General features: G+C 46.1%; 1 protein-coding gene across 1 annotated transcript in view; it reads right to left on the bottom strand.

Annotated features, from left to right (window-relative positions):
* The window catches only part of LOC144504787 (inactive phospholipase D5-like), a 113,125-nt gene that overhangs the window by 84,342 nt on the left and 16,099 nt on the right, over positions 1-12,684 (bottom strand). Inside the window, exon 2 of the mRNA XM_078230527.1 lies at positions 6,484-6,626. Within this exon, the coding sequence (XP_078086653.1) occupies positions 6,484-6,626 (143 nt within the window). The remainder of the gene's footprint in view (positions 1-6,483; positions 6,627-12,684) is intronic.

The following is a 12,684-nucleotide window of genomic DNA, read 5'->3' as shown; positions in this document are numbered from 1 at the left end:
CTTTCTTCAAACAGCGTCTATTCACATACTTCGATTCTCTTACAGGCTTTTCTTCCCTTTATGGAGTATTTCAAAACAAACCTCCAGAGACCGATTAAAATGATCACGTCCCTTTGAATTAATAATTACAATTGATTTTGAGGCAGCCCAATGATATGTCGCACAGAGAGCTTTGCCAAATGCCAATCTGGACAGCACTCACAATATCGCTCAGAACTTGCCAAATGAACTAGGCTTGTTTTCCTAGAATATTAAAGGTAGTAGAATGCGGAATTCTCTCCCACAAAAGTGGAACATGCTAGCTCCATTAAGAAATCTCAATCTGTGATTGATAGATTTTTGATCCGACATGTTACAAACCCTGTGGGGACCCGTAAGCCAAAAGGAGCAAATTTACCAAACGATCCCCAAATTTTAAAAAAATTACCAAAGGAGATGGCATTTTTGTAACTTCTATCGTAACACGGGTCAGAATCGATGTGGATAAATATAAATTAACAGGAAAATCACAGCAGGTACGAACTACAAATTACATTTGGGGCACAGATCAGCTAGATAGTCAGCTAGATAGTCAACATCTTTTCCCAAAGGTAGGGGAGTCTAAAACTAGAGGGCGCAGATTTAGGGTGAGAGGGGAGAGATACAAAAGGATCCAGAGGGGCAATTTTTTCACACAGAGGGTGGTGAGTGTCTGGAACGAGCTGCCAGAGGTAGTAGTAGAGGCGGGTACAATTTTGTCTTTTAAAAAGTGTTTAGACAGTTACATGGGTAAGATGGGTATAGAGGGATATGGGCCAAACGCAGGCAATTAGGACTAGCTTAGGGGTTAAAAAAAAAGTGCGGCATGGACAAGTTGGGCCAAAGGGCCTGTTTCCATGTTGTAAACCTCTATGACTCTACATGTGCAATAATGGTTACACCACAGATAGATCCCATGAATTTTTCAGGCAGTCCATATCCCACCCCCATGGCACCACGTTCAGCCACAGAGTTCTTCCGAGCTCACTTCATCCTTGGGCAAGATTTCAGTCCTTTCCCTTCCATGATTTAGCTGATTCTCTGAAGGCAGAAGTTTCCACCTGAACAGGGTTACATCTGTGCAATCCTCTACACAACGTCACACTCCTTTCCAGAACTTTCTCAACTCCCATCGGTTATGAAAGTATGGATCAACTGGAGCCGTCTTTGCTGTCACTGATTCAGGCTGTCCTGACCAGCAGCAGTCCTGACTGGGTTTTTTGACAGCTCGGGAATCCATTTGTTCTTTCGTTCCTGTTTTTCTGTCTTCCCCGGAGTCTCATTTCTTCAGTTCCTTCCTGTTGGTACCGCTCCCTGGTCACAGGTCATCAGAACACATGGAGTCACAGGGTGGGATTTTCCGACCATGCTCACCCCAAAACCGGATATTTGCATGGTCCATCCCTCGCCTGCTACGGTTCCCGTGGAGGGCGGGACGGGAAAACTCCCCGCCATGGAGTCATACAGCGCCCTAAAGCTCTGCAGCCCATCGAGTCTGCACCGACAATAACTCCCACTAAACTCACTCTCATCCCATTTTCCTGCATTGGTCCCCCATGGACCAGTATTTCATATTATCCAGAGATTATAAATTGCATGCTGCCAGGTAATTTCAGAAAGGTGCAAGGTTTGATCATATTGTTTTTGTAAACAGGGAAAGGGTTCCTGTGTGTGAATGCACATCATTCCCAGCAAACATAAATGGACCACTTGACTGATCGTCTTAAACTGGAGGCCCAATTTTACCATCTAGTTGCGCCCGTTTTCAGGCAAGAAAACTTGGTAAAGTCGGGCGTGAGGTGAGCAGCACGATCCGCGCCCCCCTCTGCGCCAGTTCCCCCTTTACCGAGGTCCGAAAATGGCAGCGATCGGGACCGCGCCCGAAACGGGCGCAACGGCCATTTAAATGCATTTGCATGCATTTAAATTGACTTAATAGGCTGCACGCCCAACCTTACCTGTCTGGAACAAGCTGCCAGAGGTAGTAGTAGAGGCGGGTACAATTTTATCTTTTAAAAAGCATTTAGATAGTTACATGGGTACGATGGGTATAGAGGGATATGGGCCAAATGCAGGCAATTGGAATTAGTTTAGGGGTTTTTTTAAAAAAAAGGGTGGCATGGACAAGTTCGGCCAAAGGGCCTGTTTCCATGCTGTAAACCTCTATGACTCTACCGGCACTTCCCTCTTTACCCCCGCATTCGCCCATCCGAAATCGGTGAGAAACAGACATGCTCCACATAATTCCGATTCGGGCGCTCCATCAGTGAGGGTTAGGGAGGGGGTAGGTGCATAGCGTCCAATGGCTCTCTGCTGCTTATGGGGGTCCTTTTGTTGCATCCATTTTCTTTCTCGGGTCAGTGGCAGCTCTGCGAGTGTGTGGGGGGGATGGGAGGTGTTGCTCAGCAGGGTTTCTGATGTCCGACTTGGAGCACGGACCAGGGTTTCAGCACTGACCTCGGGTCTTGTGATGCTGCTGGGTCCTAGTGCACTCAGCACTCTGCCATGCTGAAGGATGTGCACAAAGCCCTTACAAATTGTACTGCTCCAGCCTCTCAACTTTGCAAGAAACCGTGACTGTGGGGAGCACATGGCTGGGGGAATGGGGGGGTCCGCTGCCACTGTGTCCGAGATCAGTGGAGGGGAAGGAGAGTCTGCTGGCATGCTGCTTGAGATCAATGGGGGGGGAGGGGAGGGTGGGGGAAGGTGGGTCTGCTGCCACTCTGCCTGTGATCAGTGAGGGAGAAGGGGAGTCCACTGCCACTCAGGCTGTGATCAGTGAGGGTGGATCTGCTACCACTCTGCCTGTGATCAGTGGAGGGGAAGGGGGGTCCGCTGCCACTCTGCCTGAGATCAGTGGAGGGGTAGGGGGAGAAGGGGCCCGCGATTGGTCTGGGTGGCGGAGGGGTTGGGGGGATAAGGCGGTCAGTAATGTTGTGGGGGTGGGGCAATGTCTATGGGGCCAGGGGGAGGCATTATCCAGCCCAGGACAGATGTGGCAGGGGAGCAGCATTCTATCATTTTTTTCCTGCGCATGCGCAGTTGGAGGCGCCGATCAGAGCTGCAGGATTTCGGGCGCGTTAAGTCCTGCCCACAGGCTTGTGCAGCACGATTCGGACTCACTGATATTTTTTCAGACAGAGTGTGGATGGGGGTGCCTGAGAATGGGTCTAAAAGTCGGATCTGAAACACTCCCAGATTCAAGTCTGCCCAGCACTTAGAATCAAAATGGTAAAATAGGACCCTGGATGTTGGTGTAGCTGTGAGCACACTCAGGAATGTTCAACAAGTGATGCCCAATCGCGGAACCATATCTACCAGCAGAGAGTCCGGTGTGGGTTTTGGATTGATGTGCTGGTTGAGTACAGTCTGAACACTGGCTGTTATGAACAACCAGCGTAACAGTGTTGTTTGATTTATTGGCAAATGTTTGGGTGGTACGTTTTCCATACCATGGCATCGTACTGGCAATGAAATTCATGCACAATGTTGTTTGATTGCGGGATAGGGTAAATTGTCTTTTTGGACTGACAGCAGCATCATGTTAATTAAAAATACCACTCGTAGCCACAGCACAGTAGCAGCGGCTTTGCTTAGACAACTCTTCAGTTGTTGAGATGCTTGGCCTATTCAGAATAAGAAAGTCTACTCTTTGATGTTCAAGTCCAACATTGGCAGCTGGTGGATTTTGAACTGAATTCAATCTGGAATTGAAAGCTAGTCTCAGTAACGCTGAAGCTATTACTGATTGTCATATAAACCCATCTGGTTCACTATTACCCTTCCAGGAAGGAAATCTGCCATCCTCCAGAAGGCCCCAGATCCACAGCAATGTGGTTGTCTCTTAACTGCCCTCTGCAATGGCCTACAAAGCCACTCAGTTCAAGGTCAATTAGGGATGGACAACAAATGCCGACCTTGCCAGCTGCACCCACATCCCATAATCCACAACCTTACAACTGATGTCAAGAAGTGTGTTCTGCGCTCAATCTTAATCTTCAACATCTAATCTGTATCTGTGGCCATATGTTCTTGATGCCCCAACTACTGGAAACAACTGGTGGGATTTAATTCCCTCCCGAGGAAGGCTGGGAGGTGGGGAGGGTGGATAATTGGGTGGAAAAGCTCAGGGTGAAGAGGTTGACTCCCCCCCAGTTATGTAAAGGACAGGCAAGGTCACAAGTAGGCCTGGAGGCCAACTGGGACGCTTAAGTGGCTATTGATTGGAAGGTGGGACAACACCTAGGGGGTTTTAGTGTCAGAATCCCCCCCCCCCCCCCCCCCCCCCCAAGCCCCTCAGCAATCTGCTGGAAGAACCTCCTCTGTCCTCCACAACCATGATGTGGAGATGTCGGCATTGGACTGGGGTAAACACAGTAAGAAGTTTACCAACACCAGGTTAAAGTCCAACAGATTTATTTGGTAGCAAAAGCCACACAAGCTTTCGGAGCCTTAAGCCCCTTCTTCAGGTGAGTGGGCCTGAAAAAGGGGCTTAAGGCTCTGAAAGCTTGTGTGGCTTTTGCTACCAAATAAACCTGTTGGACTTTAACCTGGTGTTGTTAAACTTCTTACTCCACAACCATCCCAACCCAATGCTTACGAGGTTGTCTATGACTGGCCCTGGCGAGCCCATCCCACTCACCTTGTGGGGCCTCCATCGATGATACTAGTCAGTGGAAGGCGCATGGACCACCTCGAGGTGAGCTCCTGGCCTTCAATGGTACAAAAGCCCCGGCGACAGGAAGTAAGCTGCTGGATAGGCGGTAAGTTCCATTGGGGTTCCCAGGAACAGCTGTAGCAGGGTTGCCACCAGCTTTCTGACTGGTGCCCGTTACCCAATGCCGCGACCATTAAATTCGGCTCCATGCATTTCCACCGAGCAGGTCCCATTCTTTCATAATATCTAGCACCCTATTCCATTCATATCACCGAAGTTTGAGTTTATTGATTAGTGTTGCAAGTTGGCTCACATTAACACTGCAATGAGTTTACTGTGAAAATCCCCTACTCGCCACACTCCGGCGCCTGTTCGGGTTACACTGAGGGAGAATTTAGCATGGCCAATGCACCCTAACCAGCACACCTTTCGGACTGTGGGAGGAAACCGGAGCATCCGGAGGAAACCCACGCAGACACGGGGAGAACATCCAGACGCCGCACAGACAGCGACCCAAGCCGGAAATCGAACCCGGGTCCCTGGCGCTGTGAGGCAGCCGTGCTAACCAACTGTGTCCAGAATGTTAAATGGTATTGTTGACATTTACAGAAGACTAAGTTTAAAAATCAATAGAACAAACAAAAAGAGATAAGGAAACATTTAATCTCTAAAATGTCACATCCCAGCTGGTCAAATAGGTCACTCCCAGTTTGCAAGAGCTCGATGCAATCTTAACTTCCATCAATAGCAGCGGAGAAAAGACAGAACGCATTGCGTCACCACTGGCTCCGAGGCTACACTTCTCCTCTGCCTTCAGTTTGCTACTGAGCCTTTTGGCTGAAAACGTTCCAGTTTTGAATTCCAGCCTGTGTTGTATTATTATATTTTTGGTAGTGGCAGTGTGAGGAGGGCTGTAATTGGACCCAACACGTATGTTCCTGGGAGTTGAGGAATGAGCCAGTTCCCCTGTTTATGGTCATGAACCCCCCCCCCACCGGCACCAATCCTGGGCCATAGGCGATAGAGAGAGGCCCCACTGTGATACTTCCCATAATTAAAAACTTTGAGCTAGGATATGTTAGGGATCAGATCAGAAACCCCAACATCAGATCAGAAACCCAATCAAATCAAGTTAAATTAGACCCCAACTATTTTTGGCATTAGTGTGGGGACAAGGTGCTTCACTCCACATGTGATTCTATCAAGACACTAGGAAGCTTTCATCAAAACAAACTTTATTTTAATAATATCGTTTAACTATAATAAATGAACTAGCTTAACTTTTACCTATTTTCCTAGCAGGTCCCAAACAGCAACCTCCAGAGAGAGACAGAGAGAGACACCTCTTGTGTCTTTCAGAATTGTTTTCCATGTAAGCTTAACTCCTCCCATTAGAACATCACTCTGTCTCTTGTCAATCAACCTAATCAAAACCCTACTCTGAAACCGCAGGAGAAAAAACAAAAATAAACAAAAATGCATTAACGCAGATTAAAACAAACACCCCATTAACTAAGATCAATTATTAGCCTGCATTCTCAGCTGTGTGGTGCAGACAAATTGGCACCATATAAACAGAGCTAAGTTCTAAACATACCCCTTACAAGAAACATGATAAACATACATTTCCTAAAGGCACAGTGTCGTCACAGATCAAACAGAATCTTCTAGAATGTCTGGAGTCAAACCTGACGCATGGAGCCGTATTGTGATGCAGTTCTGTGCTTTCAAAACAAAGCGGGGATAGAAGAGAAGGAAAATTAGGGGCAACGTGTCAATGCACACCCCCAAAATAAACCCATTCTTACCGGCAATCCCTATTACAGTTGTCCTCTGTAATGTCTTCCGTGTCACTGCTGCTGCCTGGAATGTCCACAGCTGAAAATATTAGGGCAACAGAAATGGCGAAACAACACACCAGTGCAAAGCCCACGATGCACTTCTGCTGCGACTAAGATGGAGGAAACAAAACAGAGTTGTGAGAATGTTGGTTCAGTCAGAGCAAAGCAAAGAACAACTTGAGGATTTTATTTTTTAAACACCATTAACATTTTTTCGGCAGATGAAAAGAAAGCAAGTAATGAGAGCTGGCCATTTGGCCCATCAATCCTGCTCCTTATGCAAACCACGTACACATTTACCCCGCTTATTCAATCTGCCAAAAGAAGGCACTGTATAGATAACCCAAAGTGAATTGCGTGGATCAATTTCCATTATCCCAATAAACAAGCCTATTCTATGGGTTAACAACAATACGCATTAACAAGGGGAAAGTGAGCAAGACACATCTTGACCATTCTTGTACACTGTTGGGAGGTTGGTAGAGATGGGAGTATTTTATAGAGCTGAACCATGTTCAATAGGGGGTTAAGACTAATTAAAACCAATTAAACTTGAAGAAGGGGAGGCGATGGCCTAGTGGCATTATTAAGAGATTATTAAGAGATCACGGCAGATGATGGAATTTGAATTCAATAAAAATATCTGGAATTAAGAATCTACTGATGACCATGAAACCATTGTTGGAAAAACCCATCTGGTTCACTAATGTCCTTTAGGGAAGGAAATCTGCCGCCTTTACCTGGTCTGGCCTACATGTGACTCCAGAGCCACAGCAATGTGGTTGACTCTCAACTGCCTTCCAAGGGCAACTAGGGATGGGCAATAAATGCTGGGCAGCCAGTGACACCCATGACCCACGAACAAAGAAAAGAAAGGTGCCTCTGTATTTTCCTATGGCTGTTTACATTGACTTTTGTAAAGAGTCACTTATGATAAGCTCACTCCATAAACCAGAAACTCAAACAGTCACCCTCCCCCTAGAAAATCAACCCCACCCATGTGCCCCCACCCCCTTCCCAGAATTAATTCAGCCATAAGTGGGGGGGCTTTTTGCCACTGCAGCCAATTATCCATCTGCTCCAGGGGAAGTCTTTGAGGCGCAGTCTTCAATTCTTCCATAACAAAGCACAATGGTTCAGGGAGCAAGTGTCACAACCATCCCTAAACAACACACACCATACAGGCCGATCGCAGTTTCACCTGCTGGTTTTCACTGCTTTCAGCCCAGGGAGCAGCAGTGATGGTACGAGGGGCCTGGCTGTGTCCAGGGTACAGATGAAAGCCGCAGGGTAATGAGGGAACATTAAACCTGAGTTCCTTCCCATTTATAAATATGCAGGAACCATGCCTGAAAGAAACATGGCTGGTGTCAGATCAGTCAGGCTAAAGCGGCGGTGGGAAACCTGCGGCCCAGGAAGCCACATGTGGACCCTCAGGGTTCTGAGTGCAGCCCATGAGACATTCTGTTCACTGTTGCCCACACGCAGAGTTGCCACATTCCGTTGATTTGGAAAAAAGAATAGAGGGATGGACTATTTTCTAAACGGTGACAAAATTCATAATGCTAAAGTGCAAAGGGACTTGGGAGTCCTAGTCCAGGATTCTCTAAAGGTAAACTTGCAGGTTGAGTCCGTAATTAAGAAAGCAAATGTAATGTTGTCATTTATCTCAAGAGGCTTGGAATACAAAAGCAGGGATGTACTTCTGAGGCTTTATAAAGCACTGGTTAGGCCCCATTTGGAGTACTGTGAGCAATTTTGGGCCCCACACCTCAGGAAGGACATACTGGCACTGGAGCGGGTCCAGCGGAGATTCACACGGATGATCCCAGGAATGGTAGGCCTGACATACGATGAACGTCTGAGGATCGTGGGATTATATTCATTGGAGTTTAGGAGGTTGAGGGGAGATCTGATAGAAACTTACAAGATAATGAACGGCTTAGATAGGATGGACGTAGGGAAGTTGTTTCCATTAACAGGGGAGACTAGGACGCGGGGGCACAGCCTTAGAATAAAAGGGAGTCACTTTAGAACAGAGATGAGGAGAAATTTCTTCAGCCAGAAAGTGGTGGGTCTGTGGAATTCATTGCCACAGAGGGCTGTGGAGGCCGAGACGTTGAGCGTCTTCAAGACAGAAATTGATAAATTCTTGATTTCTCGAGGAATTAAGGGCTATGGGGAGAGAGCGGGTAAATGGAGTTGAAATCAACCATGATTGAATGGTGGAGTGGACTCGATGGGCCGAATGGCCTTACTTCCGCTCCTATGTCTTATGGTCTTATGGATTTCCGTCCACGTAGTTTTTTTCCTACCGGTCTGACTGAAGTGATACGCACGTAAAGCAAGAGCAAGTGAAGTGTGTGCAGATCGCTCACAACATTGACTGTGAGAGCCGTGCGCTCCCTCTGTGTCCAATCAAAGCATTTGGTTTCACTATTTGAAGTTGATGACAGTTCTATTAATATATGAATGATTTTGCCTTTTCTACAACTAATTTGATTTGATTTATTATTGTCACACGTATTAACATACAGTGAAAAGTATTGTTTCTTGCGCGCTATACAGACAAAGCATACTGTACATAGAGAAGGAAAGGAGAGGGTGCAGAATGTAGTGTTACAGTCATAGCCAGGGTGTAGAGAAAGATCAACTTAATGCGAGGTAGGTCCATTCAAAAGTCTGATGGAAGCAGAGAAGAAGCTATCCTTGAGTCGGTGACCTCAGACTTTTGTATCTTTTTCCCAATGGAAGAAGGTGGAAGAGAGAATGTCCGGGTTGCGTGGGGTCCTTAATTATACTAGCTGCTTTGCCGAGGCAGCAGGAAGTGTCGACAGAGTCAATGGATGTGAGGTTGGTTTGCATGACGGATTGGGCTACATTCACGAACTTTTGTAGTTTCTTGCAGTCTTGGGCAGAGCAAAAACCATACCAAGCTGTGATACAACCAGAAAGAATGCTTTCTATGACATCTGTAAAGGTTGTAAAAGTAATTATGAAATATTCAGCATATATTCAATGTATTGAACCTTATTCACAGGGTCCTGGTTAGTGAACAAGCCTGATTTCAATCTTCCAGCCCACTGAGATGAAGGGGGGCCACTCACCAGCCTAAGTTGCCCATCACTGGACTAAAGCAGTAGCAGATTCAGGCTACACTCTAATGTCCCCGCTGGTCCTTTCAAATGGTCTGTCATTTATGGCCAAATGATTCAAATTGGAGGGCTGAGTCTACGCTTCCAGCAGGTGGCAGTGCTCACAAGGGAAAAATGGCGGGAAATCACAGGCATGTAGCCATTCAGTAAAATAACAACTTCCCGGCCTGGAAGAGTTGTTCCAAATTGGGAAAGAGTTCTACACCTGAAATGACCAGTGAAATCACTAAGCAAAGAGCCAACACCAACAGAATCAGCGTGGCTCCCTCCACATTCATTCATTGCCCTGTAATTAAGTGCCAACTTGTGATGCGCTCACCACCTATCTGTCACTGAGCACCACTGTGATTGCTTTGGGTTGTTTTATAGCACAATACCAGCTAGGAACACAAGGCAAAAACTAAAAATTTATCAAATGTAGCGTTGAGATGGATGGAAAGCTGGTTGGCAGACAGGAAATAAAAAATAGGAATAAACAGGTCTTTTTCCAATTGGCAGGCAGTGAGCAGTGGGGTTCTGCAGGGACCAGTGCTGGGACCCCAACTATTCACAAAAAATATTAAAGATTTAGATGAGGGAACTAAATGTAATGTCCCCAAATTTGCAGATGATGCAAAGCTGGTTGGGAGGGTGAGCTGTGAGGAGGATGCAGAGATGCTGCAGTGTGACTTGGACAAGCTGAGTGAGTGGGTAAATAAATGCATGGCAGATGCAGTATAATTTGGATAGATGTGAGGTTATCCACTTTGGTAGCAAAAACTGGAAGGCAGATTATTATCTTAATGGCTATAGATTGAGAGAAGGGAATGTGTAATGAGACCTGGGTGTCCTCATACACTAGTCGCTGAAGGTAAGCGTGCAGATGCAGCAGGCGGTAAAGACAGCAAATGGTATGTTGGCCTTCATAGCGAGAGGTTTTAAGTACAGGAGCAGGGATGTCTTGCTGTAATTATACAGGGCATTGGTGAGGCCACACCTGGAATATTGAGTACAGTTTTGGTCTCCTTATCTGAGGAAGGATGTTCTTGCTATGGTGGGAATGTAGCGAAGGTTTACCAGACTGATTCCTGGATGGCAGGACTAACATATGAGGAGAGATTGAGTTGGTCAGAATTGTACTCACTGGAGTTTAGAGAGGGGGGAATCTCATAGAAACCTATAAAATTTTAACAGGACTGGATGAGGCAGATGCAGAACAGATGTTCCCGATGCCGGGGGAGTCCAGAACAAGGGGTCACTGTCTAAGGATATGGGGTAAACTATTTAGGACTGAGGTGAGGAGAAATTTCTCCACCCAGAGAGTGGTCAACCTGGGGAATTCTCAACCACAGAAAGCAGGTGAGGCCAAAACACTATGTTTTCAAGAAGGAGGTAGACACAGCTCTTGGGGCAAAAGGGACTAAAGGATATGGGGGGAAAATGGGAACAGGTTACTGAGTTGGATGATCATCCATGATTATAATGAATGGTAAAGCAGGCTCGGAGGACCAAATGGCCTCTTCCTGCTCCTATTTTCTATATTTCTATTTATCTCTTACTTTAAGCTCACAAACATTTAAAGGAATCAAATTGTATAATACCTCTATACATGATCTCTGTGTTTTACAATTTTTATCTTCCTCATGCACTCATCAAGAAAATTCAGGCAATACTGATTATTGCTGAATAAAGAGACATGCTGTCAAAGCTTTTCATCTTGCACTCATCAGGAAAGACGCAAGAATGCCAAATTTCAAAGGGAGCAACAATTTATACTACATGGGAAAAGAGTGCTGGTTGGTTGGCAAGTTTACTCTCATTGGTTGAAGCATTGCCATGGAGAATGCACCAGGAAACTAATGTCCCCAACACTTTTGTTTAATTCAAAAAAGCCGTGATGCCTGGACGTGTTCCTTTTGCCTGCAGAGGACAGGTCCCTGTGCAGAATATATGTAGCTTCTAGAAAGTGTAAGCGAGCCACATTCCACTGACTTCTCTTTTTGACAAATGTCTTTACAATTCTCCAAGAGACAGGTGTTAACTGGTTAGTGAGAGTTTCATGAATGGGTTCGTTCCAGCAAAGGAGTGTGATGGAACACTCCCCACCTGCCTGGATGGGTGCAGCTCCAACAACACTCAAGAAGCTTGACACCATCCAGAGCAAAGCAACCCGCTTGATTGGCACCACATCTACAAACATTCAATCCCTCCACCACTGACGCTCAGTAGTAGCAGTGTGTACTATCTACAAGATGCACTGCAACAATTCACCAAAGATCCTTAGACAGCACCTTCCCAACCCACGACCACTTCCATCTAGAAGGACAAGGGCAGCAGATAAATGGGAACACCACCATCTGCAAGTTCCCCTCCAAGCTACTCACCATCCTGACTTGGAAATATATCGCCGTTCCTTCGCAGTCGCTGGATCAAAATCCTGGAATTCCCTCCCCAATGGCATTGTGGATCAACCCACAGCACGTGGACTGCAGCGATTCAAGAAGGCAGCTCACCAGCACCTTCTCAAGGGCAATTAGGGACATGTCCCACAAATACATTTTTAAAAACCTGTTCCAGTTTAGCAAGCCTTCCTTTTTGTTGTTCTTAAACACTGAGCAATGTTATTCTTTCATGCTGCACAACAAGAGTAGAGAAAAAATCAAAGAAAACGAACTCTCTTTCAAACAACTGTGTAACTCACAATGGTCAAAACATTCTGACACTGCTCTTGAACTGTGAGCCCAGTTCCGAATCCCTCAAGAATGCCTTCTCATGAGTAATGGCGTTCAGACACATCCTTCAGTCCTTTTCAAATAAACTTTTGTACATTTTACAACTTTTTCCCTCGCATTGGAGAGTTAAGTCCAACCAATGACTGATAATCCTCCATTGGCAAGCAACAGCAGTCTAAATGGATCATTTACGCTAATCCCAAAGCTTTTCTTGTGCCCATTTATTCGAACAGAACGTTCAGCTGAGAAGAGTTCCTTCCTTCTAGGCAAAGTAATTTTCGAAGCACTGTGTGACATAGGAA

Source organism: Mustelus asterias, chromosome 15 (assembly GCF_964213995.1).
Source record: "Mustelus asterias chromosome 15, sMusAst1.hap1.1, whole genome shotgun sequence".
In the NCBI taxonomy this organism is placed as follows: domain Eukaryota; kingdom Metazoa; phylum Chordata; class Chondrichthyes; order Carcharhiniformes; family Triakidae; genus Mustelus; species Mustelus asterias.
This window is presented reverse-complemented; position numbering and strand designations above follow the sequence as displayed.